This window comes from Rhinopithecus roxellana, chromosome 9, assembly GCF_007565055.1.
Source record: "Rhinopithecus roxellana isolate Shanxi Qingling chromosome 9, ASM756505v1, whole genome shotgun sequence".
In the NCBI taxonomy this organism is placed as follows: domain Eukaryota; kingdom Metazoa; phylum Chordata; class Mammalia; order Primates; family Cercopithecidae; genus Rhinopithecus; species Rhinopithecus roxellana.
Genome location: NC_044557.1, coordinates 38,307,203 through 38,325,469, shown reverse-complemented (window position 1 = coordinate 38,325,469; position 18,267 = coordinate 38,307,203). Strand labels below are relative to the sequence as shown.

The 18,267-nt window shown below is 38.1% G+C and overlaps 1 protein-coding gene across 2 annotated transcripts in view; it reads left to right on the top strand.

The window, feature by feature from the left end:
• Positions 1-18,267, top strand: part of PDE7A (phosphodiesterase 7A) — a 124,636-nt gene that overhangs the window by 55,713 nt on the left and 50,656 nt on the right. For both annotated transcript variants that reach the window (XM_010371570.2, XM_010371571.2), the window contains exons 2-3: positions 2,482-2,542; positions 5,839-5,922. In XM_010371570.2, the coding sequence (XP_010369872.2) occupies positions 2,482-2,542; positions 5,839-5,922 (145 nt within the window). The remainder of the gene's footprint in view (positions 1-2,481; positions 2,543-5,838; positions 5,923-18,267) is intronic.

Below are 18,267 nucleotides of genomic sequence, written 5' to 3'. Positions count from 1 at the left end.
ATAAACACTGAAAAGCCCCTCTCCTACCTCTGTATCCCTCAGCCTCCTTGGAGACACCCAGTGGTGATAGTTAGAATTTTATTTTTGTTTGAAATTTTTATTCCTCTTATATTTCATGAACTGTGTTTTTTTAAGGACTTGTGAAATCGTGTAAGATTTTAATTGATATTTTTCTCTTAAAAGTCAAGCATTAAGGTTATAATAACTTAATGTTCTGGGTAGTTGTTGTACACTAAATCCAAGTGAGGGCTTTAAGTAAATTTTCAATATGATAATAGTAAAAAATGTGATTTTTTTTTTTTTTTTTTTTTTTTTTGAGATTTGTAGGTATGTGTTGAGGAGTTGTAAATCCCATGCCGGAGTTTTGTGAGGGAACACGATCATTATTCTGATATGTAAAAATACAGTCTCATTGCTTTAATATGTATTTCTTTTGTTAATGAAGTCAAGCATTTTATTGTATTTATTTATTTTTCCCTTGCGAATAGTATGTTTATGTCCTACCTATTTTTCTACAACTCTTTAGTCTTTTTCTAACTAGATTTGTAAGACACTTAAAATTTTTTTTTGGTGGGGAGATAGTAGAGGAAAATAAGCCCTTTGTCATATCAGTTGAACTCACTTTTCTGGGTTTGAAGTTTATCCTTTACTTTGTTCATGGTATCTTTTACCATCCTAATTTAACTTTTAAGTGGCCAAATTTGTCAGTGTTTCATGACTTAGGGATTTTTATAGGATAGTTAGAAAGGCCTTCCTATTTAAGACTTTTAAAAATATAGTCCTGTTTTGTTTTAATACTTTCATGCTTTAATTTTTAACATTTCAATCATTGTTCTATGTGTAGTATGTTTTGGAGCAGGAAGGTAATAATGTAGCTTTATGTTTTTCTAGATAGCACCACTTAATCTAACATTATTTATTAAAAATCAGTATTTCCTCCACAGATTCTAAGTCCTGTATTTATCATATACAGAATCACTGTATACTCTTGGATTTGCTTCTAGAGTCTCTATTGATTATTTTCTCTGTTTCTTTGCAATGTCACACTATTTTGTTCATATCCCATAGTGCTAGTCCATTTCCCACCCTCCCCCCTTTTTTTTGAGACAGGGTCTCACTGTGTCTCTCAAGCTGAAGTGCAGTGGTGCCATCATAGCTCACTGCAGCTTCCAACTCCTAGGTTCAAGGGATCCTCCTGCCTCAGCCTCCCAAGTAGCTGGGATTACAGGTGTGTGCCACCATGCCTGGCCTATTACTACTTAAACATTTTTTTTTTTTTTGCTTGTTAATTCAACTGATTTTACTGATCACTTTTGACATGCTAGGGACTGTTTTGAATGTTGGGATTTATCCTAGATCTGGGAAAATAGCAGTGACTGAAGACCCTGCCTCCACAGAACTTAGATTCTATGTCTAAACTCTGGTTTGGTCAACTTTATCTTCCTCATTTTTAAATCTATCTTCACTTATATCCATTCTGTTAGTCACTGATTTATTCATCAATATATTTATTAGTTATTATTTATTTGTAGTAAGTCCATTTAGTCATTTATTTACCAAATTTTTATTTAGAACTTACTAAATAATAGATCCTGTTTTAGAGACCAGGGATGCAGTGATGACTAAGATAGACAAAGTTTCTGCTCTCGTGGAGCTTTTGGTAACATGCAGACAAGACAACTTCAGCCGCATGCTACACAGAGGACTGACGTAGGGAGCTTTGGAAGAGGGTGGCTTCTAGGTGGCCATAGATTTCATAGTCAGGTAATCTCTCTCTGAAGAGATGACGCTTTGTCTAGAAGCTGCAAGGTAAGAAGGGAACAGTGAAGCAGTGATCCAGGACGAGGGAACAGCAATTGGAAAGGCTGTATATTTGGTGTAGATGAGGAAAAGCAAGGAGGCCAGCGTGACTCTCTCCTAGCAGTGGGGGAGGCCACAGTAGAAGAGGGCACAGAGGTAGGCAGGTCACAGAGGACTCTCGAAAGTAAAGCTTGGGGAGCCCCAAGTGTGATGGGGAGCCTTTGGAGGAGTTTGAGCAGGAGCTGAAGTGCTTACTTTTGCTTTTATGTGAAGCATGGACTGGGATCCAAAGAGATGCAGCAGGAAAGCCAGTGGATTGTCCTTTCCTTTCTTTTCTATTAATATTTGGCAACTCCTATTGATCCCTTTTGAGTCAACACAGATGTCACCCCAAAACCTTTACCGACTTACTCAAATAGATTAAATTTCCAAAGAGAGGCTGCATGTGTCTCTCTTTGTATCCATTTTTATGGTAGTTCTTAACCATACTGTATTAGAATTATTTGTTGTCCCCATTCCCCAGAGATTTCAAGAACAGGTACCATATCTAATTTCATTTTGTATACCCAGCTTCTCTTGCACAGTGCTTCACAAATAATAAATGATGAATACATGTTTGTTGAGTTGAATTTTATATCATATTTAATTGTCATGTATTATAATGCATATTTTTTTTTCTAGAGGCGTGGAGCTATTTCCTATGACAGTTCTGATCAGACCGCATTATACATTCGTATGCTAGGTAAGCATTATTTATTTTATACCAATATCAGTTAATTTTGTTATTATCTCTTGTTATTTGAGTTTGAGGTATCTTTCATTAGGTAGCTTTTCATTGCTGTTTGTAGCAGAAATAACCTATTCATGGAGTTTAGAGTCTAGAAACAAATACTGAATGTGATGTGAATCAAGAGAGGCATTTTAGAGTTATAGATAATTGAGAAATCTTTGGCCTAATAACTAAGACACTGTCATCAGTACACAGTTTCAAATTGCATCTTGAACATTCTTCATAGAAAATAGTGTTAGATTTGTACAGTGGCTAAATACCAAATAGATGAATGCCAGCATGGACAATGGTGAGGCCATGAAATACCTGCTCAGATCATCCTGTGACTAGATGTATTTTGTTCTCAGCTGGCTGGCAAGGCAGACCATTTGACTTCTAGTTCTGGTGCTTAAATTTTTTATGTATTAGTCAGTTCCATAAGGTAAAATGAATTCAGATATGTGCGTATATATTTCTAATTTTCTTTTTCTCTTTTTCTCTGTGCCAGATTTCTGTCTTCATCCATGTCTCCTTCATCCTTGCACTTCAACTCATAGTATTAAACACGCATATTAAGATTCCAACAGGCACATTTATTCATTTTTTTTAGAAGACTCTCGGACTCCTCCTCAGCTCAGAATTCCTCCCTCAACTTTATGATACTGATCTATCCTTATTCTTCACCTACTTTTGTCTTCTTCTTTGCCACCTTCACTAATTCCTTTTCATACTTTTAAGCTGAAATGTTCCCCAAGGTTCTATTTTAACTCCTATTCCTTTTTGTCCTCTTTATTTTATCTTGTGTATCTTACTTGCCTCAGTTCTTTTCTACTCCAGTACATATTGTCCCCCACGAATGCACAGCTTTTTTCTCCTTGCTGTCTCCATCTTTCTCTAATAAACACGTTCAGGATTCCGCTGTCCTTAAGACAGAGCTTTGCATTCATATTTTCTTTAACTTTGTAAAACATCTCCATGTAAATGTCATGAATATCTCAAACTTAACTTGTCTAAAGCAAAATATTTGTGTTCCCCATGTCTGTCTGTTCTGCAGTCTTTTGCCATCTCAGTAAATATAACTCCATTCTTCCCGTCATCAGGTCAGAAACCTCAGAGTCAATTTTTTACTTCCTATTTGTCAATTTTTTTGCTTCCTATTTCTTTTCTTTCTTTCTTTCTTTCTTTTTTTTTGAGACGGAGTCTCGCTCTGTCGCCCGGGCTGGAGTGCAGTGGCCGGTTCTCAGCTCACTGCAAGCTCCGCCTCCCGGGTTTACGCCATTCTCCTGCCTCAGCCTTCGAGTAGCTGGCACTACAGGCGCCCGCCACCTCGCCCGGCTAGTTTTTTGTATTTTTTAGTAGAGACGGGGTTTCACCGTGTTAGCCAGGATGGTCTCGATCTCCTGACCTCGTGATCTGCCCATCTCGGCCTCCCAAAGTGCTGGGATTACAGGCTTGAGCCACCGCGCCCAGCCAACTTCCTATTTCTTACACACTCCATACTGAATTCATCAGCAGATCCTACTGGTTGATACTTTTAAATACACCCAAATCTCACCACACCAATGGTGTTACCACCACATTTATTACTTACTCCTTAACTGGAGGCCCTGTGTCTGCCTGTGTTCCCTGACTGACTCTGTTCTCATCACACCTAGAGCGAACCTTTTCAGACATAATCTGACTCCTCTATTCAGAAGTCTTTGATGGCCTCAAAGGTCCAGCACGATCTGACCCCACTGCCTCTCCACCCTACCTCCACCGGTTCCCCTCACTCACCTTGCTCCTGCTATGCCGTCCTCTTGGCTTGCCCTTGACCATGCCAAGCATGCTTCTGTCTCAGGGAGTTTTACGCTTTCCCTTCCTCATGCCTGGAAGCTTCTTCCTTCCTGGCTCACTGCCTCGCTTCCTTCAGGTCCCTGCCCAGACGCCTCCTTTTCAGTGAGGCCTTCTCTGACTGCACTAATGAGTCACCTTCCCCTGCTCCTCTCTTGCTATTCCTCTTACCTTTAGTTTTGACCATGTAACTCATCATCTTCCACTGAAATTTGGTATTTATTATTTGTGTCATCACACAAAAAGATAAGCTTCATGAGGACAGTGAAGGGACTTTATGTATTTTGCCCTCTGCTGTATTTCCAGTACTTGACTTGTTAACATTTGTTGCAGCATGAAGGAATGGCCACAGGACAGGTGACTAGTCATTGTGGGATGGAATTATAGTCGATGAAGTGAGCCTTGGAGGAAGTGATGGTCTTACTAAGAGAAACAGACTAAGCAGGAGTGCCTTCTAGGCAAGCCAAATTGCGAGAGCACAGGGATAGAGGCTGAAGATTTAAAGGTTGTGAACTTGGAGGCTATAAAAGTGTACCGGGAAAAGTGCTGTGTTTGGAACTCACGGAGCTGGGTTTAAATCCTGACTCACCCTTTGTACTAGCTTTGTGGCATGGAGCATGCTATTTAACTTCTCAAAGTAGAGTTTTTGAATCTGTAAAATGAGGATTAAGATTCCTATCTCTGAGGGTTGATGAGAGAAGAAAATAAAATAATGCCTGCAAAACACAAAAAAGAGCGTCTAGACCATGGTTGCTATGGTTATGTTGCTGTATAGAAAAATAAATGTGGAAGTAATGTGGGCACATGTAGGAACCACACTGAGCTTACAAAGACCAAAGTTTAAGACTCAGCTAAAGGCCTTGGGTGTACCCGCTGTCAGTAAGAGAAGAGTGATTAATCAGATTGACTTTAAAACAAAGTCTTTAACATTTTAAGTTTTTACACATTTATGAAATTGTAAACTGCTTGAAAATAAGTAATATATTTTCCATTTTTCATATCCCTTTTAGCCCATACTATAGTGCTAGGCACAGTCGGCTCAAGTTTTGTGCTGACGATTTTCAACCTCCTGTAAAACAGATACTGTTTCCCAGTGGCCTTTTTTTTAAAACAAAAAGTTGCCCATATGAATAACATGTTAGGTCGTCTTATCGTATACTTGAATCCTCTTTCAAAAGGCTAACTTATTAAAATATAGATTATAATAATTATTGTAGGGGTAGATTTTAAAAAATCCTCCTCATTCAGCCTTACAGTTCATTACTGAAATTTTGTGAACCCTTTCAAATAAATCAGCTGTTAACTACCTGTTCCACATATATCATCAGTGGGCTGTCACTTATGAATATGATACCACACGGACCTTTGTTGCTTATGGAAGCTTCTTCCTGAGCGACAACCTTCTAAACTTATGTTTTATTCTTGATTCTGTCCAGGAGATGTACGTGTAAGGAGCCGAGCAGGATTTGAATCAGAAAGAAGAGGTTCTCACCCATATATTGATTTTCGTATTTTCCACTGTAAGTGTTGGTAGACATGATTTTTCTCTCAGACTTTCACTACAAATTTTAATAAAATTACATAGTTTTCCAAGGGAAAAAGAATACCAGAAAAAAAAAAATCTATTATGTTTGGAATGTTTTTAAAACCTAAGTCATGTATGTAAATGACACTGTTAATCTTAGTAATCTTAGTAATCTTAGTAAATACTTAGAGACAATTAGAAGAGGAAGTTACTAAAATATGAAAGTTGATATAGCTTTTTTCTTCTCTTCTGATTTATTACTTTATTTCTTTAAAAAGATTTTTTTAAGTTGTTGTATTCCAAATAGTTTGTCTTCGCTACTTCAAATAAAATGTTTTTGTGCAAATGATATTTTATGAAGGTGTTTCACTAGATTAGCAAAGTGTTATCTTTTTGGTGTATTTGAAAATGTGTATCACCTTTAAAGATGCTTGGTCGAGTGTCTGTTTCAAAAACAAACATTCTATGTGGATTTAGCCTATAGTGGAGGGAAAGGGGAGAAAACAGAATTTCTAAACGCCTTAAGTATTAAACATATTAAATCTGTTTGTGGAGGAGTTCCACTTTCAGTAATGTTGGCTAAAGTAATTTGGATTGATAATCTAAAAAATGAGAAAAACTATTCAAAATATAAAAGTCATGTATGTATTCAAATGTATCTGAATGCTGTTGAGGCAGCCCAGCACTTCAGGCTACTATTATTCTTAGTAGCATGTACTGATTCTGGGAAAGGTGGATTAGAAGATGAGCAGAACTTTTTATGGACACTTAGGGACAGAGAAACAAAAACAGGTGTTTAGAGCCCAGCAAGGCTGGAAGGTTGGTGCTGGTAAGCCATTCAGGCTTCGTTTGGAATCCTAAAGTGCTATGCCTTAGAAATAAATCCCAACTTTGAAATATCTCACTCACGAATACATTAAGGTGATCTATGACTCATGTTTCTAGCCACCTGCTGGACAGAGATGTTACTCATCCCTTAAGTTTGCTAGCTGCAAACAGCCCTGGGATATGTCCTAGGCAAAGAGTAGTCAGGGCTTTGTGTTCTTGAGACATCAGTAAGAATGTGTAGGGACCCTCCGGGCCTCCGAGGAGGATTAACTTTCCCAGTAACAAATGACCCCAAAACTTACTGGCATAAAACAACGACTATTTTTAATGCTTATGATTCTGAGAATCAGGAATTCAGTCAGGGTGTATCAGGTTTGGCTTGCCTGTGCTCTACAGTGTCTTGGTCTGTGATTGGAATGGTTCAGACAGCTTAAAAATGGCTGGGATAGTGGCACTGGAGCCTTGTGTCCAGGATCTTGGTCCATCTCATGTCATCTCCCAGGGCTGGAACCTCCAAAATGGCTTCTGCACTCTTAGGTGCCAACATTTTTCTGTCTCTATAAATGGCAGTCTCAGGGAAGTCTTAGGGGTAGTTGGACTAATTACATGGCAGCTACTTTCTCCCAGAGCAAACATTTCAAGAAACAGGAAGTGTGAGGACTCATAGTGTCTGAAGATCTGGGCCCAGACCCTGGCATAACATCACATTTCCATATTCTGTTGATTAGCCGTGTCACACAGCTTGCTCAGAGTCATGGAGAGAAGACACAGCCCTCCCCCTACCCTGGTTGTCAAAGGGATGCAAGGTCAAAACCTTTTTAATCTCCCATCTGTAATCTGGCACAAAATGTTTTGAAAAAGTAATTAAGGTCCTAGAAGGAGAGGAGAGGGTAAATGTAGCAGGAGCAGTCTTTAAAGAAGCAATGGCTGAGAAATCTCTAGAAGTTGATAGAAGACATTAAGGCACAGATTCAGGAAGTATTGTAAATCTCAAGCAGAGTAACATTAAAAGAAAATCACACCTAAGTGTACTATAGTATAACTATGAAAACCAAAATCAAAGAGAAAGAATTAAAAGTAATGAGGGGTAGTGGAATATTACTTTCAAAGGAGCAATTATGAGGTTGCCAGAAACAGATTGTTTCATTTTCCACAGAAACTAAAAAGGTAGAAGACAAAGGAAACATAGCTCTGATGTGCTAGAAAAAAAAATGTCAAACTAAAAATGTAATCCACAAGCTCTGAAAAGGACACACTTCACAATTTGTTACGTAAAGCTAGCATGCAATCTTGATACTACAACATGACAAGGATGTGGTTGTCATCCACATCCTTGACTAATAGATTTTAGTCATAGCAGGAGCATGTGCTCATTTCTCTGATTAGATCACATTTCACAAAACACACTAGATTACAAACAAAAAATAACAGCCAAATCGCTCATGAATATAGAGGAAACATCCTAAATAACATATTATCAAATTATATCTATAACACAAAGGGAGAATTAATATATTTTGACCCAATTCATATTTTTCCAGGAATATAAGGTTGGTTTAACAGTGAAAAATCAATCAGTGTAATTCACTATATTAATAAAATAAAGGAGAAAAGTTATGGATAGGTTAATATGTTAATGCTGAAATGGCAGTGCTAAAAGCCAAGATGACCAAATGCTAAGAAGAGCTTTTGATAGGGCCAGTCGCAGTGGCTCACACCTGTAATCCTTTGGGAGTCGCTTTGGGAGGCTGAGGTGGGTGGATCATCTGAGGTCGGGAGTTCGAGACCAGCCTGACCAACATGGAGAAACCCTGTCTCTACCAAAAATACAAAATTAGCCAGGCATGGTGGTACATGCTTGTAATCCCAGCTACTCAGGAGGCTGAGGCAGGAGAATCGCTTGAACCCGGGAGGCAGAGGCTCCGGTTAGCTGGGATCGTGCCATTGCACTCCAGTCTGGGCAACAAGAACGAAACTCTGTCTCAAAAAAAAAAAAAAAAAAAAAAGGCATTTGATAAAATTCAGTATTTGTTCTTTCTTAAAATTCTGAGCAAGCTAGGAACAGAGAAAAACTTAAAGAGTCTGAAACATTAGCTACAAAACCCACAGCAAACATCATATTTAATGGTGCAATATTAAAACATTCTTTGTGAGATGAGAAATCAAGAATATCTTTCATCATCTTTCCTATTCAGTATTGTTGTGGGAAGTCAGGGACCCCGAACGGAGGGACCGGCCGGTTGTTCTATCCGGTATAATAATGCAAGAAAAATAAATGAAAAGTATAAGGACTAGAAAAGAAAAAGTATCATTTTTATGGATGACATAGTTATGTACTTAGAAAATTGTTAGGATTAATAAGTGAATTTAGCAGTTTTCCTTTCAGTACATAGTGGTATTTCTGTAAAGTAACAGTGACAAAATTAACATAATATATAATTTGAATTTGCATCAAAAAACATCAAATATATAGGGATAAATCTAACTAAAGATACGTGTAACTCTACATAGAAAACTATAAGTCATTACATAGAAAAATTAAAGATAACTTAAATAGAAGTATATATACTGTTGTTTATGGATTGGAGGATTCAATGAAGATGTCAGTTTTTCTTCTTTCCTAAATTGATCTGTATAGGTTTAGTGAAATCACAGTGAAAAATCCCAGCAGTTTTTTTTTTTTCAATAAAATCAACAAGCTGATTTTAAAACTTATACGAAAGTTGAAAAAGCCAAGAATAGCCAAGACAGGAAGAAGAAGAATGAAATTATGGAGTATACATCCATAGATATCAAACTTATTATAAACAGTAATAATCAAGTCAAGGTGATATTAATTCAAGGACTGACAAATAGAATAAAGGCATACTATAGAATCTAGAAATAACCTACACGTATATGGATATTTGATTTGTGACAAGTGTGGTAATGCATTAGGTAGAAGATAAATAATGCAATGGGTAGAAATAGCGATTTCACTAAATCAAGTGGATACCCATATAGGGAAAAAAAATGAATCTTGGACCCTGTTCACACCATGCATTAAAAAAATCAAATTTTGGTTGGTTAACTTTGCCAGATTAGGCTGATAATTCAGGTAAGGTGAGGAATGCTAAATCAATAACATTGATTTAGCAATGTGGACATGTTGGTAGGGGAAGTCTGAAATTAAAGTGAATTTAAGAGAGAACAGAAAGATGGGAATTAGATATAGCAGGTACAAACAACTCTTTTAGAGAGTTTTGCTGCAAAGAAAAGGGAAGAGGCTGGGCATGGTGGCTCACGCCTGTAATCTAGCACTTTGAGAGGCCGAGGCGGGTGGATCACCTGAGGTCAGGAGTTTCAGACCAGCCTGGCCAACATGATGAAACCCCATTTCTACTAAAAATAGTAAAAATTAGCCAGGTGCAGTGGTGCGTGCCTGTAATCCCAGCCACTCGGGAGGCTGAGGCAGGAGAATCGCTTGAACCCGGGAGGCAGAGGTTGCAGTTAGCCAAGATCACACCACTTCATTCCGGCCTGGGCTATAGAGCGAGACTTCATCTCAAAGAAAAGGGAAGAAATAAGAGAGGCAACTGACAGAGGAAGTGGGATCACTGAAACTAGAAATTAATAGCAAAGCTCGAGAACAAAAAGGCCTGGCCACCTGGAAATTTTCCAAATTCTGAAATAAGTACTTCTTGGGTCAAAGAGGTAGACCCTAAAAAGATGATAATTAAAGATTATATAGGAAAAATCTATGAAATTCAGCTAATGCAGTACTTACAGGAAAATTCATAGCCTTAAAAAATACTTACATTCATAAATAAGAAAGAATGAAATAAGTCAACTAAGTAGTCCAACTCAAGAAGTTAGAAAAATAATATCAAAATATACCTAAGAAAAGATAAAGTAGTTGTTAAAGATAAAAAACAGCAATCAGTGAACTAGTAAACTGAAATAAAAGTAGAACTCTGTAACTAAAGTTGTTGTTTGCAATAAAACAGATAAATTGCTCGCTAACTTAAAGACTGAATGGAGCTAACATGCATACTCAAAAAATAAGAGGGGAAAACACCACAGATAAAGAGAAAATAAAAGAATCGAAATGGACTCTTTTGCTTGACCCCAAAAATATATTTGAACACTTGTATGATCCAGAAAATTTTCTTAAAAATTGCAGTTTATCAGAACTGAATGTAGAAAACATAAATTAATCCAGCAGTACTCACAGTGCGGTGTGGGATCCTCAAGCCCCTTTTGGGGGTCTGTGAGGTTAAAACTATTTTCATAGTAATACTAAGATGTTATTTGCCTTTTTTGCTTTTATTCTCTCTCAAGGATACAGTGGAGTTTTCCAAGGCTGCATGATGTGTGATGTCTCAGTACATTCAGTATATTAGCAGATATGAGAAACAGCCGACATTTCTCCTTAAATTTTTCTCCATTTTGGAAAATATAGTTATTTTTAATAAAAATGTTATTTATGTTAACATGTTATGGGTTTATAGCAATACATTTTTTAAAAATAAATTTAAACAATATTTAGCCATTAAATGTTTTCAAATTTTGTTTTATATATTTTTTAATTAACTATTTAAATATTAAAAATTTAATTTCTATGGTAAATATTTAATTTCTATGGTAAATATTGATAGCTATAACCCATATAAAGTTAAAGTTATTTGGGTTGTCAATAATTGTTAAGAATGTGAAAGAGTCCTGAAAACTAACATAATAGAGAAAGTTGCATAAGAGTTACCTCTTTAAAAGCCTGAGGGCCAGAGGATTTTACAGGCAAATTATTTAAGATCTTTAAAAGATTGATGATTAGTTTCAAAACTCTCTAAACTTTCAGATTATAAAGAGGGAACCATTCAGAGTAAATTTATAAAGCAAATATAACTTTTTATAAGTATAATATTCTCACTATAAATGTCAGTACAAAAAATCTTTTTTTTTTTTTTTTTTTGAGACAGAGTCTTACTCTGTCACCCTGGCTGGAGTGCAGTGGCATGATCTTGGCTCACTGCAAGCTCCACCTGCCGGATTCATGCCATTCTCCTGCCTCAGCCTCCCAAGTAGCTAGGACTACAGGTGCCCGCCACCACGCCTGGCTAGTTTTTTGTATTTTTAGTAGAGACGGGGTTTCACCATATTGGCCAGGATGGTCTCGATCTCCTGACCTTGTGATCTGCCCACCTTGGCCTCCCAAAGTGCTGGGATTACAGACATGAGCCACCACGCCCGGGCTAAAAAGTCTTTTAAAAATATTAGCATAAGGATTTCCAACAGCATGAAAGAGTAATACTTCAGCGATAGTGGGGTTGTTTCAGAAAAGGAAGCAAGGATGATTCAATACATAGTTTTTCTGCAATAACATAGCAGAAACTGGTAACATTGGTTGCTTCCAGGATGGAAACTGGGTGGCTTGAGGGGAAAGAAACTTAGTTGTAGACCTTTTGAATTTTGACTCATGTGAATGTATTGCTCATTGGAAAGTTTAAGTAAAAATATGTTTTGATGTTGTAATAAATAAGGATTGGCCATGGGTAAGGAAATCAATAAAAGAGTTAAGTCTAAATATTTGTATTTGTATAGAGAAAAGTACAATCGTATTTGGAGTCTGCAGCCTACCCCCTAACATTCACTGAATTTAGTGAAATAAGAGAATTTGAAAAATATAATTGTTAGAAGTTTTAAATAGGGGGCATAATGGGACGTTTTGGTGGGGGAGGGACATTAAAAATGATTAGATTGTTAGAAATATCTCTAATGAAATTAAAATAGGATGTATACTATCTAAATCACTAGGAAACCAGTAGCAAATAAAATAAATCTAAAAGTCAAGATAAGAGAGGGAAGACCAAACATACCAATGTTAGTAATAAAGATAAATGGGTTAAATGTTCCTTTTAAGAGATAAGGAAACTCAAATTGGATAATAAATGAAACCTAATGACAAAAAAAAAGGTTCAAAATAATATGAAACAGAACCATACTTGAGGTTTTGGTATCTATACTTTTATCCTGATGCAGTGATGTGGAAGCTTTGTAGTATGGTATTTAGAACATTGGAGGCAGCTCAGTGTTAAGAGCAGCAGATTATCCTCTCGATCTCATCATGCTGTTCATAAAAGATGACAAATGTGGAAGACTGTAAGTTGTAATTGAAAATGAACTGTTGGTATAGAATTGGACCTGTAGTTATTATAAAACAAGAATATGTCTCTTTAAGCCACCATAGTAATATAATTTAGAGGGTTTTTTTAATAGAGAAAAATGCATTATTCATTATTGCTTATAATAGGTTCTGCTTATCACACAGCTTGGAATTCTTTTTGAAATTGTAATCTAGTGTGTTTTGTGAAATGTGATCTAATCAGAGAAATGAGCACATGCTCCTGCTATGACTAAAATCTATCAGTCATCTTCAGGCCTTCCCTTCTTCTACTGACTCCTCTGATTATCCTAAACATTAGCCTGAACTTGTTCTCTGCAAGAGTTAGCTTACAAAACTTTTTCTTAATTTTTTTTTTTTTTTTTTTTTTGAGATAGAGTCTCACTCTGTCACCCAGGGTGGAGTGCAGTGGCACAATCTCAGCTCACTGCAGCCTTTGCTTCCCAAGTTCAAGTGATTCTCCCACCTCAGCCTCCCAAGTAGCTGGGATTACAGGTGCGTGCCATGACACCTGGCTAATTTTTTTTGTATTTTTAGTAGAGATAAGGTTTCACCATGTTGGACAGGCTGGTCTTGAACTCCTGACCTCAAGTGATCTGCCTGCCTCAGCCTCCCAAAGTGCTGGGATTACAGACATGAGCCACCACACCCAGACAGTTTAACCCTAGGCTTGAGTTTATGCACAGTAAAGTTGAGCTGCCTTGGACTTAATGACCAAGGGGATTATCCTTCTTTTCTTTCCACCTATGAATCTTAAGGTTTCTTCCTTGTGGGGTATTTATTTTCTCCCTTGTACTAGTTGAAGATATCAGGAGTTTATTTACGTGGAGGCAAAGTTGTTCTTTTTTATCCCTCTTCTTCCCTGTGAAGTTCCTTGGATTAGGACACCTGTGATTTATGCCACAAACCCATTCACCTCCTATAATCTTGGACTTGGCAAAGTACAAACACTAAAGCAACCTTGCAGGATCTGTTTAAACCTTCAGAGGTACTGAAGCTTTGAAAGACTATAATGTGCCCTTACCTTGTATAGAATTAAAAATAAGACTATTTTCCCTAATGATACAAAAATTTACACGCGTGCCGAAATAAAAATCGTTTCTCGGTGTTCTGATTGCAAAATTCTGGATATGTGTATTAAATGCATTAAAGCTAGAATGTTCTCTGCTTACAGCTCCTCAACCCACTTACTTTGTGTACCTCTTTACTTTTACCCTAAACTCACTGTTAATTTCCCTGTTGTAAAATTGTTGTCTCTTTCTGTTCTTTCATTGCTTAAATCTAGTCTCATTAAATCCTTTGGGTTTTTGTATGCTAACATAGCCTATTCTATTTATTTCTTTTCTGCCTCCTTATCTCTTGTTCTCCTTGAACCAGTCCTTTATCACCACTGTTTGAGGCTGTTCTGCTATTCTCCTAGCTAACCATTATCCCTACTTTCAGGATATTTCCTTCTTTCTTCTTCTTATTTTTTTTTATTATTTTTTTTTTGTTTTGTTTTGAGACGGAGTCTCGATCTGTCACCCAGGCTGGAATGTAGTGATTCAATCTTGGCTCACTGCAGCCTCCATCTTCTGGGTTTAAGAGATTCTCCTACCTCAGCCTCCTAAGTAGCTGGGATTACAGGCACCTGCCATTACGCCTGGCTAATTTTTGTATTTTTAGTAGAGATGATGTTTCACTCTGTTGGCCAGGCTGGTCTCGAACTCCTGACCTCATGTGATCTGCCTGCCTCAGCCTCCCAAAGTGCTGGGATTACAGTTATGAGCTACTGCACCCAGTCTAGATCACATATTTGTTAATTAACTGAAATTAGGCCAATTCTGTGGTTATTTATAAAGAAACGAGAGAGTTCAAACTTTGGGAAGACATTTTGAAACTTACTTTTATGTATGGTTACACAAGATAGAGGGATTTTGATGATTATGAATTCTTCTAGCCAAGAAGTGTTTCTCAAAGATCTGGTACAAATATGCTCTCATGGTTAGTTTGGCAGCTTTGTTGCAATGATTCTGATTTAATCAATAGATTCTATAATTTTTAAGTCATTTCTGAGATGGCTGTATCATGCAGAGACTTTCTTAACAATTTTTTTGAAAAAAATATGTGCATGCGTCTGTTACTTTTTTTGAGACTGAGTCTCACTCTGTCACCCAGGCTGGAGTGCAGTGGCGCAATCTCGGCACACTGCAACCACCAACTCCCTGGTTCAAGCAAATCTTGTGCCTCAGCCTCCCAAGTGGCTGGGATTACAGGTGCCCGCCACCACGCCTGGCTAATTTTTGTATTTTTAGTAGAAACAGTGTTTCACTGTGTTGGCCAGGCTGGTCTTGAACTCCTGACCTCAAGTGATCTGCCCACCTCAGCCTCCCAAAGTGCGCGGATTACAGGTATGAGCCACCTCGCCTGGCCATGTCTCTTACTTTTAGTGGGCTCTTCATGCCAGAATAAAAAAACTCCTCAGATAGCATCTGTCACTAAAGAAGTTTTCTGGTGCATTCTTGACCTTTTTGTATTATTATTGATTATATATTTTATTATCTATTATTGTAGCACAGAAGGTAATATTTATCATATTTACATAGTTTATGAGTTTGAGAAAGGGATTTTTTTACATAAAGAAGTCATTGTTAATATTACTATAGGATGACTAGAAATACTCTTGGATCCGGGCACGGTGGCTCAAGCCTGTAATCCCAGCACTTTGGGAGGCCGAGGCGGGCAGATCACGAGGTCAGGAGATGGAGACCATTCTGGCTAACATGGTGAAACCCCGTCTCTACTAAAAAATACAAAAAACTAGCCGGGTGAGGTGGCGGGCACCTGTAGTCCCAGCTACTTGGGAGGCTGAGGCAGGAGAATGGCGTGAACCCGGGAGGTGGAGCTTGCAGTGAGCTGAGATCCGGCCACTGCACTCCAGCCCAGGCCACAGAGCGAGACTCCGTATCAAAAAAAAAAAAAAAAAAAAGTAATATTCTTGGAGTATTGTCTTGAAATAGTATTTTCTTCTCTAGGAAATGTTCTATTTTGTGATTAAAAGAGAATACAGATATCAGTAAGAATTTGTATTAGTCTGTTTTTCTGCTGCTGATGAAGACATTCCGAGACTGGGCAATCTACAAAAGAAGAGGTTTATTAGACTTATAGCTCCACCTGACTGGGGAGACCTCACAATTATGGCCGAAGGTGAAAGGCACATCTCACATGGCAGCAGACAAGGCAAGAGAGCTTGTGCAGGGAAACTCCCCTTTTTAAAACAATCAGATGTCCTGAAACATATTCACTATCATGAGAATTAGCACCCCCATGATTCAACTACCGCCTACGAGGTCCCTCCCATGACACGTGGGAATATTGGGTGTTACAATTCAAGATGAGATTTGGGTGGGGGCACAGCCAAACCATATCAGAATTATACTAGTGGCTTGTGTTAAGAGATTTGGAATATTTTAGGTCATTAAAGATACTGTTTAAATTTGTGGATGCTCACTGTGTAGGAAAAACCCTGAAACTGTGTTTTCCCTCTGCTCTTACATCACCACGGTCGTCATCAACACAGAAGACTTCTGTGAGTGAATGTGTGGAGGGGTTTCTCCCAACATACCAAGCCGTGGACACCAACTGGGTGTCCACTAATTCAGTTCCAACACTATCTACCTGGAGGTTGTGTCAGATGCAACAGGTTAAGGGCTCAGTTCCTGAACCTGCCTCCCAGCCCCCCAAACCTAGACACCAGTCACAAGTCCTGGCCTCTGGAACTTCTGATCGACCAGCTTCAGCTTGCGGTTCCCAGGACCCTCTTTTTGGGTTGGATTAATTTGCTGGAGCAGCTCACAGAATTCAGGGAAACACTTACATTTACCAGTTTATTATCAAGGATATTGCAAAGGATCCAGATGAAGAGATGTGTAGGGTGAGGTATGGGGGAAGGGGTGCGGAACTTCCACGCCTTCCCTGGGCTGCCACCCTCCAAGAACCTCCACATGTTAAGCTATGTGGAAGCAACCAGAACCCAGTCCTCTTGGTTTTTTATGAAAGCTTTATGAGGTCAGCATTCCTTCCCCCATATTCCCCCAGGGTATGGGGCAAGACCCTCTCTGGGGAGATTCTTAAGACTCACAGTCAGAAAGGCCAGGGAAGATTGAAACAGGTAAAAGGAGGATAGGAGAAGATCGGAGAGTTTGTTTCCTTAGCCTTAACACACCCAACATTTTAACAAAAGACTGAAACAAGGGGTATAGGAGTTAGCCTGGGACTGTGGATGAAAACCAATATGTATATCATAATACTACACTCCCATTAGTTAAAAACTTGTATTCAACCTGATAGGAGGACTGTGGTTGCTTATACAACAGAAAGCACAGTCTCTGGTCATGCAGTTGGAAACGTTATCACAACTAATCTATAAACATTCATACTATGCTGGTCATTGATGATTTATTTACGTAACAAAAATCTAAGGTTCATGCTTCATGTTTAACCTCTTTGCCCTGTGTCTGTCCCACAAAGCTGTGCATGCAATCCTGTGTTGGTGTTGAGGGCCACAAGATTAGCCACAAATAAAGGAGCTAACTCTTTTAAGTGTATGATGCATTTAATATATACCTTTTTTAAAAAACAAGATTTGGTTGGATGTAGTGGTCCAGGTGTTGTTGTTGTTGTTTTGAATGGACAGAGTAATTTCTGACAAATATTTAAACTGAAAATGTTGGCATTAATACTTTTCCAAGACCCATTGAGAAACTTCCTCAACTCTCATCCCATTTTAAAAAGATTCCTAATCCTCAGACCTGCCCTGTATCTAAGTATTACACCCATTAAGGTACAGATTTGTGGTCCTCCTGCATTTAATTAACTGATTCTTGATGCCCTTTCATTCAGCTAATGTTAACCTATTTGGTCTTCTGACTGATGCTGGGAAAATTTAAATTTGAGGCACCTAATAACAATGAGCAATGGGTAGCCCCAACAAATTGGGAGGAAAAGATAATGGAGGAAGAGGAGAGAGGGGAAAATAGAGAGAGGGTGATACATGGGAGAGAGGAAGAGACTGATGTCAATGCTGGGCTGACCATAGAGTGGTTTACACTGAAAGATGCCCAGAGCTTGTCTGTCTAACTTAGGCTCCGTTGCTCCTAAGCATCATTTTTTACTGTGGCAGCCTCTCCTTACTAGGCTTTCTCAAGTTTCTGTTTTCACTCAGCTCCATAAAGATAACCAGGAGGCTCCTCGTTTAGGTTCCCTCTTTCGAGTAAGTAACTTCAGTCGGCTAAAGTAAGAGTCTTAAATATTCCTGCAAAGAATTTCCTCTGTTCAATTAGCCATATACTTGGTCTCTTGAAATAAAATATT